This window comes from Pinus tabuliformis, chromosome 5_1 (assembly GCF_031772625.1).
Source record: "Pinus tabuliformis cultivar Carrire ecotype Pingquan chromosome 5_1, CPIR1, whole genome shotgun sequence".
Lineage (NCBI taxonomy): Eukaryota > Viridiplantae > Streptophyta > Pinopsida > Pinales > Pinaceae > Pinus > Pinus tabuliformis.
This window is the reverse complement of record NC_142305.1, coordinates 779,777,622-779,792,439: the sequence shown is the minus strand read 5'-3', so window position 1 is coordinate 779,792,439 and position 14,818 is coordinate 779,777,622. Positions and strand designations below refer to the sequence as shown.

The window sequence follows — 14,818 nt, the reverse complement described above, 5'->3', positions numbered from 1 at the left end:
ATTTTTTACAGTAACAGAGTTGTTAATGGCGTTTTACAGCGAAGAGGACTTTTCAGGGTGAAAAGTAGCGCACTAGAAAATGCGCCGTTTCGGAGTGGGAAACCGCCATGGCGACCGCCGCTACAAAGGTAAGCCGCATTTTTCATTCGACTTCGTTAGCCTTCGTTTTAGCGGGGTGCCGTATTGAAGGGATGTAGCGGAAAATAGCGAAAAGAAGGGATTTAAAACAAATTTTGACGGCGTAGAAACTGTACAATGCAGGACACTTTTCTATCGTTTTGGAAGGTAAAATAAAAAAAAAATAATGACGCCTCGGCATATTCTGTTGGGTGTGAGTGAATATTGTGCATTTTTCTGCTTTGCTCACGTTTATTACTTCGCTTCCAATCAGGTGTTCTGACAGACAATTTGGATCTCGAAAGAAGACCGACAGACAGCTATACATTTTATCATTTGTTCATCAGAATATCCAGTTCTGCAAGTTTCAATCTATAAATATTTTCATCAATAGAGCTTCCGTGCTCATTCATCGCTGTGATTGCTCGAGAACTGTCATAAATCATTTCGATCTGTGCATAGCTTTGTGCCCCGGGGAATCTCAACCAGTTAAGATTTTCCGTTTTCTTGATTGAAAACGCAAAATGTAATCCAAGTGTTTGTTGCCGTTTAATAGCGTTCTTTGTCATATTTGGGGTAAAATCGTCGCGCTCAAGCAAATGTGTAGTACTCTTTTTATCAGAGCCATCGTTTCGCTGAAGCTGTGCATGCGAGCTTTAAAAAGCAGTGTTTGTTGCCGTTTAATAGCGTTATTTGTCATATCTGGGGTAAAATCGTCGCGCTCAAGCAAATGCGTAGTTCTCTTTTTATCAGAGCTGTCGTTTCGCTGAAGCTGTGCATGCGAGCTTTAAAAAGCAGTTGCATTTAGTATGCACGGAATGGCGTATTCATTCTCTTTGCCGTAAATGCTGCAGTTCTTAAAATGAGGAATACATCGGCCAATATTTTGTCTGCAAAATAGCTTTAATTGGAGCCACTGTGAGGTTTCCTCTAATGCCTAGCAATCCACTGTACTGTTAGCATCTGCGTAGAGATATTACAGTCAGCATGTAAACTTTTAAAGCTGGAAATCCGAGTCTCTGTTCGTTAAGTATGTAGTTCGAAACTCTCGGCTTAGGCTGCTTCCTTGTCAACGCTGCAGACATTTATGGATTTCAATATATTCATTCCATTTTCTTCAAGTCCGTAGACAATACAATGTTTTTAAAGGACTGTACTCGTTAACATTCCCCCTACTATTTCCGGGATCCAGCTATGGGGTTCAAGTAGTGAGTCAATTGTTGCCAGCTCAAGCTGGAACTCTAGTTAGTAGTTTTATATTTTTCGTTTTCTTTGGCTCCAATGGGCTGTATTGCATTTTTTTGTTTCAAATTATCAGGTTTGCAGGCAAATACAAGTATTTTTGCCTCGTTCGAGTAATTTTTTGATGCTAAGCATCCGGAGATATATTTTGTTAAACTAAATAAATCATGGCAAGTTAGCTCTGCCATCGGAAAAGCTCGACTTCTATAATTCTTTGTTTAGGTTAAGCATTCTATAAATTGGGAATAATTTGGCCCTATCATTACAATTCTCGACTCCAGTCTTTTCCCTCTTTTTTCTTTTTCTTTCCTTTGAATTGCTCATCGTGTAAATTCAGATCTGTTACTATGAATAGTGGAGATCCATACTTCATCCATTTAATCCAACATTAAGCCGTGCAAATGTAAACGGCTCATTTCCATTCCCCATGCTTTTCGTGCACAGCTTATCTTCTCCTCCCTATTCCAAAGTTTTGTTTTCAAAAGGAGATTATACAACACATATGTGCAAGTTTCCACCAATCTATCTATCATGGAGGAGACTTTTGTGCCATTCCGAGGAATAAAAAATGACCTGAAAGGAAGGTTGCTGTGTTACAAACAAGACTGGACTGGTGGTTTCAATGCAGGATTCAGGTATTTCCTCCTACTTGACCTTGGACATATTTGGAGAGTTGGAAACTTCATTGTGGAGTCAAAGCTGAATAATCTGGCATTTTTTACTTAGCAATTACTGGGTCTCGTGCCTTTGTTTAATTATTGTTGTTAAAAGTTTTTTGCTCTGTTGTAAACATAACTATGATCATAAATTTTATATTAGATGTAGTAATTTCTCAGGCATGTGCACAGGTTATGAGGTATGCCAATGCACTTTGTGCTTTTATCATACCTGTGTCCCAGAGTCATCATAGAATTCCTGAAATCCTTGTCTGATCATTAATGCAAGCAAAAGAAAATTAGTTCTTATTCAATCTCACAAATTGATCCAATATGATGGTGCTTCAGGATACTTGCTCCCACAACGTACATATTCTTCGCTTCTGCTATTCCAGTGATTTCATTTGGAGAACAATTGGACAGAAGCACGAGTAAGCTGGTGTATTTTGTACCTCTCGCTTTCAAATTGTCTTTGTGGCATAACTAATAATATCTGAAAGGCATAGTTTTCATGTAATGGTATTGACTAACAAGCATTCATTGCAGACACATATTAACTTTCATCCCTTTCAAAATCACAAGCATTTCTTTAAATTTGCTAATCACTTTAGTTATTCAGATGAATCTTCCATTGAAATTAGCCATCATTTCACAGAAAATGTTGGAAAAAAATTGCAATAGGGTCAATAAAAGCTGTATTTTTTCTTGCTTGAAGCTTTACTGATAAATGTTATTAAAAAATGAATATCAAAATGCACTGCAGATGGAATCCTGACCGCAGTTCAAACACTGTCATCTACTGCAATATGTGGTATCATCCATTCTATTTTCGGGGGTCAGCCTTTGTTAATTCTTGGGGTGGCTGAACCTACTGTGCTTATGTATACATTCATGTACAACTTTGCCAAAGACAGAGAAGATTTAGGCCCAAAGTTGTTTCTGGCTTGGACAGGGTGGTATGCACTTCAAATTTGATCACCTTGTATCAAGTTTCAAATTTATTTGAAATTTCAATAGTAGAATGTTTGATACCTGCAGTACGTTGTATTTCTGTAGTTTTTTTATCAACAACAATAGAGATTTATGCAAGTAGGTGTGCTTTCACATTAAATAACTACAAGTACTCTGCTCATTATACACAGGGTATGTGTTTGGACTGCATTCTTGTTGGTTTTGCTGGCCATTCTGGGTGCATGCTCAATTATCAACAGGTTTACCAGGGTAGCTGGAGAACTTTTTGGGATGCTCATTGCCATGTTGTTCGTGCAGCAGGCTATCCGGGTATAGTTTTGGGTGCATTAGAAAATGATCATTCTGCATGATTCACTTTCCATAGAAGCTTACATTAATGAGTTCCTCTTATCAAATTTCAGATTTAGCTACATATATTTGGTTACCCTGGAAACAATTAACTTTTTCTTTTCCTGCATTTGACACATACATGAGCACATGTAATATGAATGCCCTCAGTAATGCATGTTTTCCCTAGTGTATGAATTTAAATTCATTTATAGAATTTCTTTTGAGTATAATCTCTCCAGCAAGAGATCACAAGATTGCTAGAAAACATCAAACGAAGTAGTGACCATGTTAGATTTTAACTTGGTTGCTCCTGACGCTTGTTCTCCACTGTGATGGTGCATTCCAGCAGAGGGTGCAACAGGTCAGAGAGATGCATAGCAAATTAGCAATAGAGGAAAAGTGAAGGTGCACAACACTTTTCTAGCATCCAGTGAGGCCGCATGCATGTCTCAAGCATGCACATGATGACCTTTAGTTATCTCCAAGGTTAACTGCAGTCCAGAATTAGTAATTTGAGATTAGGAGTTTTCATTTCTAGATTCAGTTTAACTTTGTCAGAATTGGTAATATTTAGAATTAAATAGAGGAAGAACAGGGCGAGGGTGAACTGTAGTAGCTCCAGCACATGCATCACATGTAGGATGGCTGCACCTACCAAGGTGCCTAAGATAGGTCTGTACACCCTGGACCTTCTCCTGTATCCAGGAAGGCAGGGTCCCTTTTTATTTGTTATTCAGATTTTACCAGTCAGTGTGTGCACTGATGCCCTTTTCCTGAGTTACCAAAGAAAACAGAGATGATTTCCGAGTGCTGCAATTTCTTGTTAGTTGCTATTAGTGCAATTTAGTTAGTTTATATGCTTTCAGATATAGCGAGCATAAATACTTTAGAGAGTTCTTCAAGTTTTACAGCTTTCTAGGGTTATCAATTTGCAGGTCTGTTTACCATGTACTGAATTTTTAACTTGTATGAGAGTGCAATTTTTGAAACTTTTTGGAATTCCACATATGGATAGTAGGGCTTCTACCAAGGATAGGGAGTTGTCGTAAGGTTTCCAGGGTGGGATGCCTGAGATCTGTCCTTTGGAAAAGCACTATGATTCTGTGATAGGTTGTTTTTGGTTGCTGATCTGTTTTTCCAAGCGGGTTTTCCTAGTAGCAGTAGTGTGGCTATGTTCAGTCTTAGATATGAAGATGGATTGGAAGGCGTCTTCAACTTCGTTTTGTGGAGGTGTCAAGTGTATATACTTTTGGAGGAGCATGAGTTTTGGAATCCTGTGGAGAAGAAGGTTACACTTCTTTCAGATGCTACCTTGTTGGAAAAACATAACAAGAAGAAGTTCAAAGGAAAGTGAGTCATCTTTGATTCAGTTAAGGATCACTTGATCCCTCACATTGCTGCAAAGACAACCAGTAAGGAGATGTTTGATTCCGTGGTTACTCTATAGTGAGAACATCAATTCGGAGATGCCTTCGAGGAATGAGCTAAGAGCCACATGGATGACCAAGATAGATATTGTAGCTCGTTATTTGATGAAGATGATCAAACTTCTTGATCAGATTGCAACAATTGGAGAAGTCAAGAGTGAAGAGTTAGTACACATAGCTTTAAATGGGTTTTCATCTTCTTGGCAGTGTGTCTAGGATGTCTGCGCCTAAGATAAGCTTCCCACCTTTGAGAAGCTATTGGAAGATTTGTTAGTACACATAGCCTTAAATGAGTTTTCATCTTCTTGGCAGTGTGTCTAGGATGTATGTGCCTAAGATATGCTTCCCACCTTTGAGAAGCTATTGGAAAATTTTGTCTAAGATGAAATTGGAGATCGTGGTATGCATAATGGAGGAAGAGTAGAATCTATCCCTCATAAAGAAGATTTCTGAAGGGAAGTAATAAAGGAGGGCTTGGGAAGGGTTAGACAAGAAGGAAAGAGGATTTAGGGTTCTTGAATCAAGGAAGAAAGACCTAAGCCTTGTCGAGTGTTTCAAGTGTTAGAAGTTTGGCCACTATGCTTCTTAGTGTCTTGAAAAGAGGGAAAGGGAAAACCAAAAACACAAAAGTAGTTTGTAGGGAGGGCATAAGCCTTTGTGGAAGTGGATGAGCTTGCGTCTATGTTTGATACAACTTTCTTGTTGATCTCATGTTTCATATAGCACTGTATATGGTGTCAAATGGTATGTTGACTTCAAGAGTAGGAGGCAAGCATACACGTGGAACTTGGCAATGATGCCACATTTCTAGTAGTGGGAGTGTAGATATATAGTATTCTAGATGTCGTCATTTGATGTTCTTGAGCTTAGTGGTGTTTTATATGTTCTTGGTGTGACTAAGAATCTATTTCCAGTTTCAATGATGATATAACTAGGATGTATCGTTGTGTTTGATGACAAACAAGTGCTCATTTGGAGAGATGTCTTGATCTTGGTTAGGTTTTGTCCAAATGTGTTTATGAGGGTGGTCTATATAGGTTGCAAGGAGATCTTTTGAGAGCTCTAGTGCATGATAATGACAACTTGTGCAAGTTTTGGTACAAGAGATCGGGTCACTTGCACTATGGAACATTGTTGATCTTTGAAGGGCATGGTGTACAAAGTGTTGGATTTCAAGATCAAGAAGTCAGAAGTGTGCAAGGGTTGTGCACTCAACAAGCATACCAAGACTGTTTTTCCAATTAGTAAGGATAGGTCGAGAGATTCTTGGCCTAATACATTCAAATGTAGATAGACCTATGACTTCATTATTAGGCAACACCTGTTATGTTTTATTTATTGAGGATTCCTCATGGAAATGCTATATTTTCTTCATGAAGACTAGGGATGAGGTGTTATTAGTGAAGTTTCAAGAGTTTAAATATCTTGTATAAAATCATTTAGATAAGAGGATTAAAGTGTTGAGATCAAATAATGGAGGAGAGTATATCTCCAAGGAGTTTGATGCTTTGTGCAGGTTAGTAGGAATCAAGAGGGAGTTGACAATGCCTTACAACCCATAGCAAAATGGGTTTGCATAGAGGACGAATGGGCTCAGCATAGAGATTTCCAAGGCAATGATTCATGACCTAGATTTTCCCATATATCTTTGGGTAGGTGCATGTTGCACAACAATTCATGTTTTGAACACGTCCTCATAGAATATTGAAGGATAAGACACTAGAAGAAGCATTTACAAATGTGATTGTAAATATCACGTTTTTTTGTCATTGGTTGTCCTATATATATTTGTATTTATGAGGAGAAAAGAATTAAGGTGGAATCCTTCAATTTGAAGAGTACAAAATTCACATTTTGTCTTTAGAGAAAGATAGTTGTAACTCAGATGTCAAGTTTGATGAGGATGTTGGGTCCTATAAGTCTCAAAACCCTCCAACAAAGATTGAGGAGGTTGAAAAACTTGTGACCCAAATTCTAATCCTCAGATTCATGAGAAATTGAAGTAAGATCAATGAGATTTTGGTGCATGTATAAAGACCATTTTGCCTTCCACTTTAGTAAGAAGGCCTAAATGGTTTACCTAGATAGTACAGAAAGCATGAGGGTAAGTAGGAGAGCCTAAGATTTCTTTTCAAATTAGTCATCCTACTAAGAAGTTTCCTAATTCTGGTGCTTGGTATCTTCCATTATTAATGTAGAGCCTTTTAGTTTTGAGGCGGTAGCAGGTGAGAGAGTATGGTAGGATACCATGGCAGAGGACTACAAATTCATCCTAAAGAATGTTGTCTGTTAGATGGTATTGAGACTAGTAGAGAAGTCAATGATTGATTCCAAGTGGTTGTACAAGTTGAGGCATGCAACTAATGGTAGTATTAGGAAGACTAAGGTGAGGTCATATGTGTAGGCTACGAGGAGACCTTTGCTTTCTTTGCCAAGTATACTTCCATTAGAACCATTATGCCTTTAACACATTAGTATTTGATTGGCCTTTATATTGGATGGATGTTAAGACAACTTTTCTTAATGCTTTGACAGAAGAAGTATATGCTGATTAATTGAGAAGTATTGAAATGCATGGATGAGATACCCATGTGTGTAGTTTGAATAAAGCCCTTTATGGATTGAAGCAAGCACCACTTGCTTGGTATATGAGTATCTATAGAATTAAGGCTTTGGTAAGACTGCGACATATCATAACTTGTATTATTTGTTTTATAAATTTGTTCCGCTTAACATAGTGTTGTGAATAGATGACCTTGTCCTAACAAGTAGTTTAGAAAAGCTCATAACATGGTGTAAGAAGAAACCAGCAAGTGAATTTGACATGGACATTGCCCTTATGCACTATTTCTTGGGTTTGGAGGTTTGGTTGAGTCTAGGAGAAGTGTTCCTTAGATGAGCAGGGTAAGTGTGTTAGTTGATATTTTGAAGAGGTTTTAGATGATGGACTATAGACCAATGTTATCAAAACTGGACCGAAATCAACAAAACTGATTGGTTTGATTGGGTTCTGGGCCATATTCGTCTTGTTGAAAGAATAGAATTATTGGCCACCAATGCTCAAATTGGCTGGTTTTGTACTGAACCGTACAACCATGGTGAGGACCATGTAAACTCAATTTAAAAAAATCAATAAATTAAAAAAGTTACTACACTAAACCTAACCCTAGGTCCCTGCTAATGCTATTTAAAGAGGTCCCCACCCTCCATTTCACTCATACAATTCATTTGAGAAATTTGGAATTTTTGAGTTGAGCCTTAGGTTGATTTGGAGAGTTGATTGAAGGGCTGATCTGGAGAGTTTTTGAGCTGAGATTCTTGGGCTGGTTTGGACCTGATTGTAGGGTTTATTTTAGAATTTCCTGGGCTAGTTTGGAGCTGATTCAAGGGTTGATTTTCATAATTTCTTCGACTGTTATGAAGATGTTTTTCCTGCTGTTAGGAGGTGTTAGTTGCTATATAGTCACGTTGAAGATGTAGATGATGAGAATTCAGATGATTCTCTCCTATGATTAGATTGTAGAGTCTAGAGTATATACTATATTTAATATTTATTAATTAATACTATTTTTATTTTGGACTCTAGAGGCCATTCAAAGCCTCTTTGTTGTTGTATTTTGGTTCAGATTGGATTGCACTTAGTGTTATATTGGTTATATGCACCCTTGCTATATACATGGAAAACTTTGCATATTTGTATATAATGGCTTGGATTACATGGATGCACATGAATATATGTGTGTTTTCAAAATTTGTATTTTATGTATAGTTTGGGCGATTGGTTTTGTGGTTTGGTTTGTTTCTGGTTTTTGTTCAGTTTCAGTTTTCGGGATTGATTGGTTTCGGGGTCTGGTTTTGTTTCTGTTTTTTTTTTTTTAATTATTTATTACTATTTCAGTTTGGTTTTTGGGGTCGACTAATTTGATGACTGGTTCGGTTCTGGAAATTTGCTATAAAACCCTTTGCTAGTTGTAGGCTTAAATCTAGATTTTGTTAAGCCATAATTGTATAGATAGTTAATAGGTTCCCTCGTGTATTTGGTAAATACCATACTGGATATTTGTTTTGCAATAAACACATTGAACTATTGTATGATTGAGCCAATAAAAATTCATTGGGTTGTTGCCTAGTCATGTTGAGGATGTAGATGATGAGAATTCAGATGATTCCCTCATATGATTAGATGGTAGAGTTTAGAGTCTATACTATAATTATTAATTATTAGCCTGTTTGTTGATATATTTTGTTTCATAATGGATTGCACTTAGTGCTATTTTGGTTATATGCACCCTTTCTATATACATGAGAAACTTTGCATATTTGCGTGTAATGGTTTCGATTCACTTGGATGCATATGATAGCCACTTTTGCTAGTTGTGAGGCCATGTAGCTTCGCAAGTTGATAGCAAAGTTGAGCGAATGGTGTTTTACTATGATAACCAGAATTGCATCAAGTTCTCTAAAAATCCAATGTCTCATGTTTGCTTCAAGCACATTGATATCTGGTACCCTTTCCATCAGGTACAAAGTTCAAAAGGATGTAATGATGCCATAGTTGCAGGAACCATCCCCTGGCCCCCAAGGATCAGGAGGTGGAACTGGGTCCTGTACGTATCCGCCATCGATCCTCTGGCAGTTCCACCATTTTTTGGCGATTCCATGAAAATCAGATCCGCAGGGGCCCGATCTTGTGGATCTGTGGAGGTTTGGGCGTGTATCCGCCGTGGATCGCAAGTGGATCCGAGAGAAGGTGGATGGTTCACGCAGTTCTGCGGGGGTTTTTTTTGTTATTTTTTTCAGAAATTTCAAACTGATATGTGAGGAACTATGCTTTCCAAATACTCCCAAGGTGCCCCTTGATGCTCCCTAGATGCTTCCTAGATGATCCCTAATGGTAATGTTAAATTCTTAAAGTAAAAGGATGAAAATGAAAGATTTCCTTTTACTTAAATTTTTTTACATTACCATGAAATGACTCAGGATGTTTGAGAGTGGTTCCAACTTCATCATACTTCATGGAGAAAATAGAATTTCATATCCCATTCAAAATTCAGCAAACTTAACAATTTTCAGGATCAATGGGATTGTGGTGTTCATTGGATTATATCATGTATGAGGGCATGTGATTTCCATTTAATCAAGAGGACTGAGCCCTATATGTACCTCAATGTTGGTGTTGTAACTGTTGTTGATTGTTGAACTCCTTTGTCATGGCCTTAGTAAAAATGTACCCTTCACTCATGTCAAAATCATTGATCAGGCATGTTAAGCTTTCTCTACCATATTATAAGGCTTGAATTAGGCCATTTGATCAAAATTGGCCAATGTTGACTAATATCCTTAGAGAATCGAAGTAGAGGCAAAGGCTAGACAAGAGGAGGAATCTAGATTCTAGATGGTTGATGCTGGAATAATTAATCATTGATGTACTATGGATGCTATATCTATCTTGATTTATGTAAAAATATGCGTGTTCTCATGCCTTCTACAACTAACTTGGTATTTTGGATGCTTTTTTGAATATATATATAGCAGATGCTTCCGAGACGCTTCGCTTCCTAGATTTTTGGGAAATGATGCTTCCGCGGATCCGCTTCATCCCCGCTTCGTGCAACATTGAGTGATGCTGAGAGAGAGACTGGGCTTGGTGCAGAACACCTTCCTTGAAAAAAGTGTTAAATTTTACCTTGGTTGTTTTGAAGTTGGTTCTCCATGGTGATGGTGCATCTGATAGAAGGCCATCAGGTTAGAGAGATGGTGCAGCGATAGAGGAAGAATGAAGGAAAGCAGTAGTTTTTTAGCAGCCAGTGAGGAAACATGCATCACTCAAGCACGTGTGCACTGGTCTTTAGTTATCTCCAGAATTAACTGCTGTCCAGAATTAGTGATTTCCAGATTAGGAGCTATGTTTCTAAATTCAGTTTCACTTTGTCATATTTGTAATTTCCAGAATTGGATAGGGAAGACACTGATCCCAAGAACAGGTGAGGGCACACTGCATGAGGTTACCTACTCCAGTTTTGGCACAACTATCTAAAGACCCCAGTGCATGCATTGCATGCAGGCTGGGTGCTCCTACCTAAGTGTCTAAGATGGGTTGAGTCAATTGTAAACCCTAGGTCTTCTCTTATTAATTGCTGTTAGTACTTTTCAGTTAGTGTATGTGTTTTTAAATCTACCAAACAGAAGTAGTTTTCCGAGTTCCTTAAGTTTTACAGCTTTCTAGGGTTAATGATTTGCAGGTCTGTTTAACCGTGTGGCATGTACTGAAATTTTCAGAGACTCAATAAATATTAGATTTTAGCATTACACTTTTAAGATGGATTGAAAATATGGAAATGTGTTTTGGTGGGTAACCGAAGCCTTGCATGGAATAATTTGTTACAGGGTGTTGTGGATGAATTTCGGGTCCCAAAGATGGACAATCCAAAGCTTGAACAGTTTACCAATTCTTGGCGCTTCGGAAATGGAATGTTTGCATTGGTTCTATCTTTTGGGCTTCTATTTAGCGGACTGCAGAGCCGCAAAGCAAGGTCATGGCGTTATGGGACAGGTACTTACAGTAGGAAAATACATATCTAAGCACAATCCTCTGCCATACAAACAAATTTTGATCAAACTTTTCTGTTTTCTCCTTTTGACTCTACCTTATGATGATGCTGGATTTTTCATTTCCTAAAACTTAAATTTGATGCCGAAATTTAAAGTTAACTGCAAGATAGATAGCATTTGAGGCTTCTAATAGCCAGGTTACCTGGATTCATCCCTGAAAGATGATTTTTTTTTTTTTTTTCGTTTCACAGGAAAGTCCCTAGTATACTAAATAGATTCGGAACAGAAATGACCCCAACAGCTGCCCTTCTTTAGCAGGGACACTGTTCCTAATGAGAAATTTGCCCCTTGTTTCAGTCTTCTTTGCTGTTAGTCCTACTTAAACTCAAAATATTCTTGTCAATGCCTTTTGGTCTAAAGTTTAAACTACCACCAAATGGTTTGTTGATATGATGAATTGTACTTGTTTCTTGCTTATAGCATGCTTGAATATATACTAGATTTTATCTGTTTATTTCTTACAGGATCCTTGAATGTATCCTAGATTTTATCTGTTTATTTCTTATAGCATCCTTGAGTACACAACACACACTCTGACAGGTTGGCTACGAGGTCTCATCGCGGATTATGGAGTCCCTTTGATGGTTCTTGTTTGGACTGGAGTATCATATATACCAAGAGGTCATGTTCCAGATGGAATTCCCAGGCGCCTCTTTAGCCCAAATCCATGGTCACCTGGTGCTTATGACAACTGGACTGTAATTAAGGTAAATATCGTATTTGTTATAATACTGATATCAGATAGCATGAGTTAGTAGTTATTTTAGAGCTGTTTTCACAATAATGAACACATTTGCAATGCCTGATTTAAGAGCTTAGACAATGAAATCTTTTATCATTTTTTGAAAAATTCAAATTCCTTCGATCTTATGAACTTAGGAATTTGAAGTTGCCACGTTCATCCTTGATAAGCTTTATTTCTCCATGTAGGAAATGTTGGATGTGCCATTGCTATACATTATCGGTGCATTTATTCCAGCTACAATGATTGCTGTCCTTTACTATTTTGACCACAGTGTGGCATCTCAACTTGCTCAGCAAAAGGAATTCAACTTGAGAAAGCCATCTTCTTTCCATTATGATCTGCTTCTTTTGGGTTTCTTGGTATGCACAATCACATGAAATTTTATTTTGATTGCAGTTTGGAAACTGCTATAATTATACTATTGTTATTTATATTTTATATGTCAAATGACTAAGAGCATTGGTAAGATTTGCCGGCACAAGAGGTTATGGAATGTGATCTATTGTGCGACAGGTTATCATGTGTGGTCTTCTTGGTATACCTCCTTCAAATGGTGTTATTCCTCAATCTCCAATGCACACAAAAAGTTTAGCTACTTTGAAACAGCAGGTATCACTGAATCGCAGCTCAGTTTCTCTGTTTCTGAAGATGTAAGCATGACTAGGACTTTGATAGTTGATAAATTACTGAGTTATGTTTGTTACAGTTGGTCCGTGATAGATTGGTGAAGACGGCTAAGAAAAGCATTAAACAAAACTCAAGCTTAGGGCAGTTGTATGGAAGCATGCAAGAAACTTATCAACAGATGCAAACTCCATTGGTCTACCAGCCACCTCCAGCCCTTGTAAGCTATTGATGCTTTTGGATATTTTACTTCTTAAGCTTTTCTTGATCCAAACCTTTCCTTTGGTTTCTTCCTCATCCAATTTTGGAGGTCTTTGGGCTCTTGGACAGGCACTGAAAGAACTTGAACACAGCACCCTTCAATTAGCTGCATCTACAGGGAATCTAGATGCCCCAGTTGATGAATCGATTTTTGATCCAGAGAAAGATATTGACAACCTACTTCCTGTTGAGGTCAAAGAACAGCGTCTTAGTAATTTGTTACAAGCCGTGATGGTTTCTGGTTGTGTTGCAGCTATGCCCTTTCTTAAAATGATTCCTACATCAGTGCTTTGGGGTTTCTTTGCATTCATGGCCATCGAAAGCTTGCCTGGCAATCAATTCTGGGAAAGGGTGCTACTAATCCTTACTGCTCCAAGCCGTAGATACAAGTATGGACATTGTCGTATCATACACTCAAACTCTCTTTCATTTTCAAAATCTTGTGCAGTCTTTGCTTGCAAAAATTCTGAACATGTTAATTTTAGAATGCAATTTGTAGGATTGATAAATTTTCTCTGTTATATTTTGATAACAGAGTTCTTCAGCGGTCTCATGCTTCATTTGTTGAGACAGTGCCTTTTAAAGCCATCGCCAGTTTCACAGTTTTCCAGACATGCTATTTGCTGGTCTGTTTTGGGGTTACATGGATTCCGATTGCTGGTGTTCTTTTCCCTCTGCTTATAATGCTCCTGGTCCCTGCAAGACAATATGTTCTTCCCAAGTTTTTCAAAGGGGCGCACCTTCAAGAACTGGATGCAGCAGAGTACGAAGAGGCTGCAGCATTGCCATATAGCATAGCAGTAAGGGTAAGTACTTGTCATGCCAAGTTTGATACATGATTTGCTAAATTAAAACTAAAATCTACTAATATAGCTGTCTTTCAGGAAGCTGAAGTTCATGGGCTTGGAAGAGGATCAGTGGCTGGAAAGGTGGATGATGATGAGATTTTAGATGAGGTGATTACACGAAGCCGGGGTGAGGTTAAACGTGCTTATAGTCCAAGAATATCTAGTTCAAGTGAGGCAGGTGAAGTCAGACACCCTTTCAGCCCACGGATTTCTGGCTCAAGTCAACATACAGAGTCTGGAGAAGTTAAACTTGCATCTAGTCGATGGACTGCTGAAACCAGACAAGCATTCAGTCCACGGATCGCTGAACTAAGACACATGCATAGCCCCAAAATTAATAGTCCACGAACTGGCGAAAGACACCTGCAGAAAACGTTCAGTCCAAGGATGTCCAACTTTGGGGAGGGGGCAAGGACATCTACATCCAGTGACTGTTCAGCTGGTCAGTGAAAGCATAGGGCTGGATTTCACTACGTAGAGCTGTTCACATTTTGATTCTTGCACAGGATACAAAATCTGCAAATATTGCAAGTTAGGTAGTAGTTAGATGTTTCATTTGTAAATCCTTTGACCTTTTGTTCTCTCTTCTGTTTCTATGTTTGTTAACCCAGAATAAATAATGGAAGTCCGAGCTTAAAATGATTCGTTTTGTTACAAACTATGCAGTCACATATATACTAGTGGCCTGAGTCTACGTACTAGCGATAGCATCAAATGACTCGATCAATTCAGTTAATGGTGTAATTAAGCAAGAATTCTACCCTCCCAAGTTCCCTCCAATACATGCAAACAACTAAAATAGGCCATAACTACATGTCAGGATAGGTCGTCTAAGAAAAATGCAAATCCCTGCCAATGGTCATTATCACTAAGAGTTGGCATGGTTTTCTGTTACCATTTATTAATAAATATTAGTTAAGTTACTAATCATGAGCTTGAAACAAAACATTATATGGAAGTTTGTGAAATTTGAGTAGATTTCTG

At 38.1% G+C, this 14,818-nt stretch overlaps 1 protein-coding gene across 1 annotated transcript; it reads left to right on the top strand.

Annotated features, from left to right (window-relative positions):
- The first annotated feature begins 168 nt into the window (after nt 1-168).
- Nucleotides 169-14,476, top strand: LOC149167263 (putative boron transporter 2). Its single transcript, XM_089432912.1, has 13 exons — nt 169-285; nt 392-1,994; nt 2,364-2,446; nt 2,779-2,971; nt 3,158-3,296; nt 11,132-11,297; nt 11,897-12,063; nt 12,287-12,460; nt 12,615-12,710; nt 12,808-12,945; nt 13,056-13,375; nt 13,522-13,792; nt 13,871-14,476. Exons 2-13 carry the CDS (start codon nt 1,891-1,893, stop codon nt 14,282-14,284), a joined length of 2,265 nt encoding a protein of 754 aa, XP_089289038.1. The 5' UTR covers nt 169-285; nt 392-1,890; the 3' UTR covers nt 14,285-14,476.
- Nucleotides 14,477-14,818: the final 342 nt, after the last annotated feature.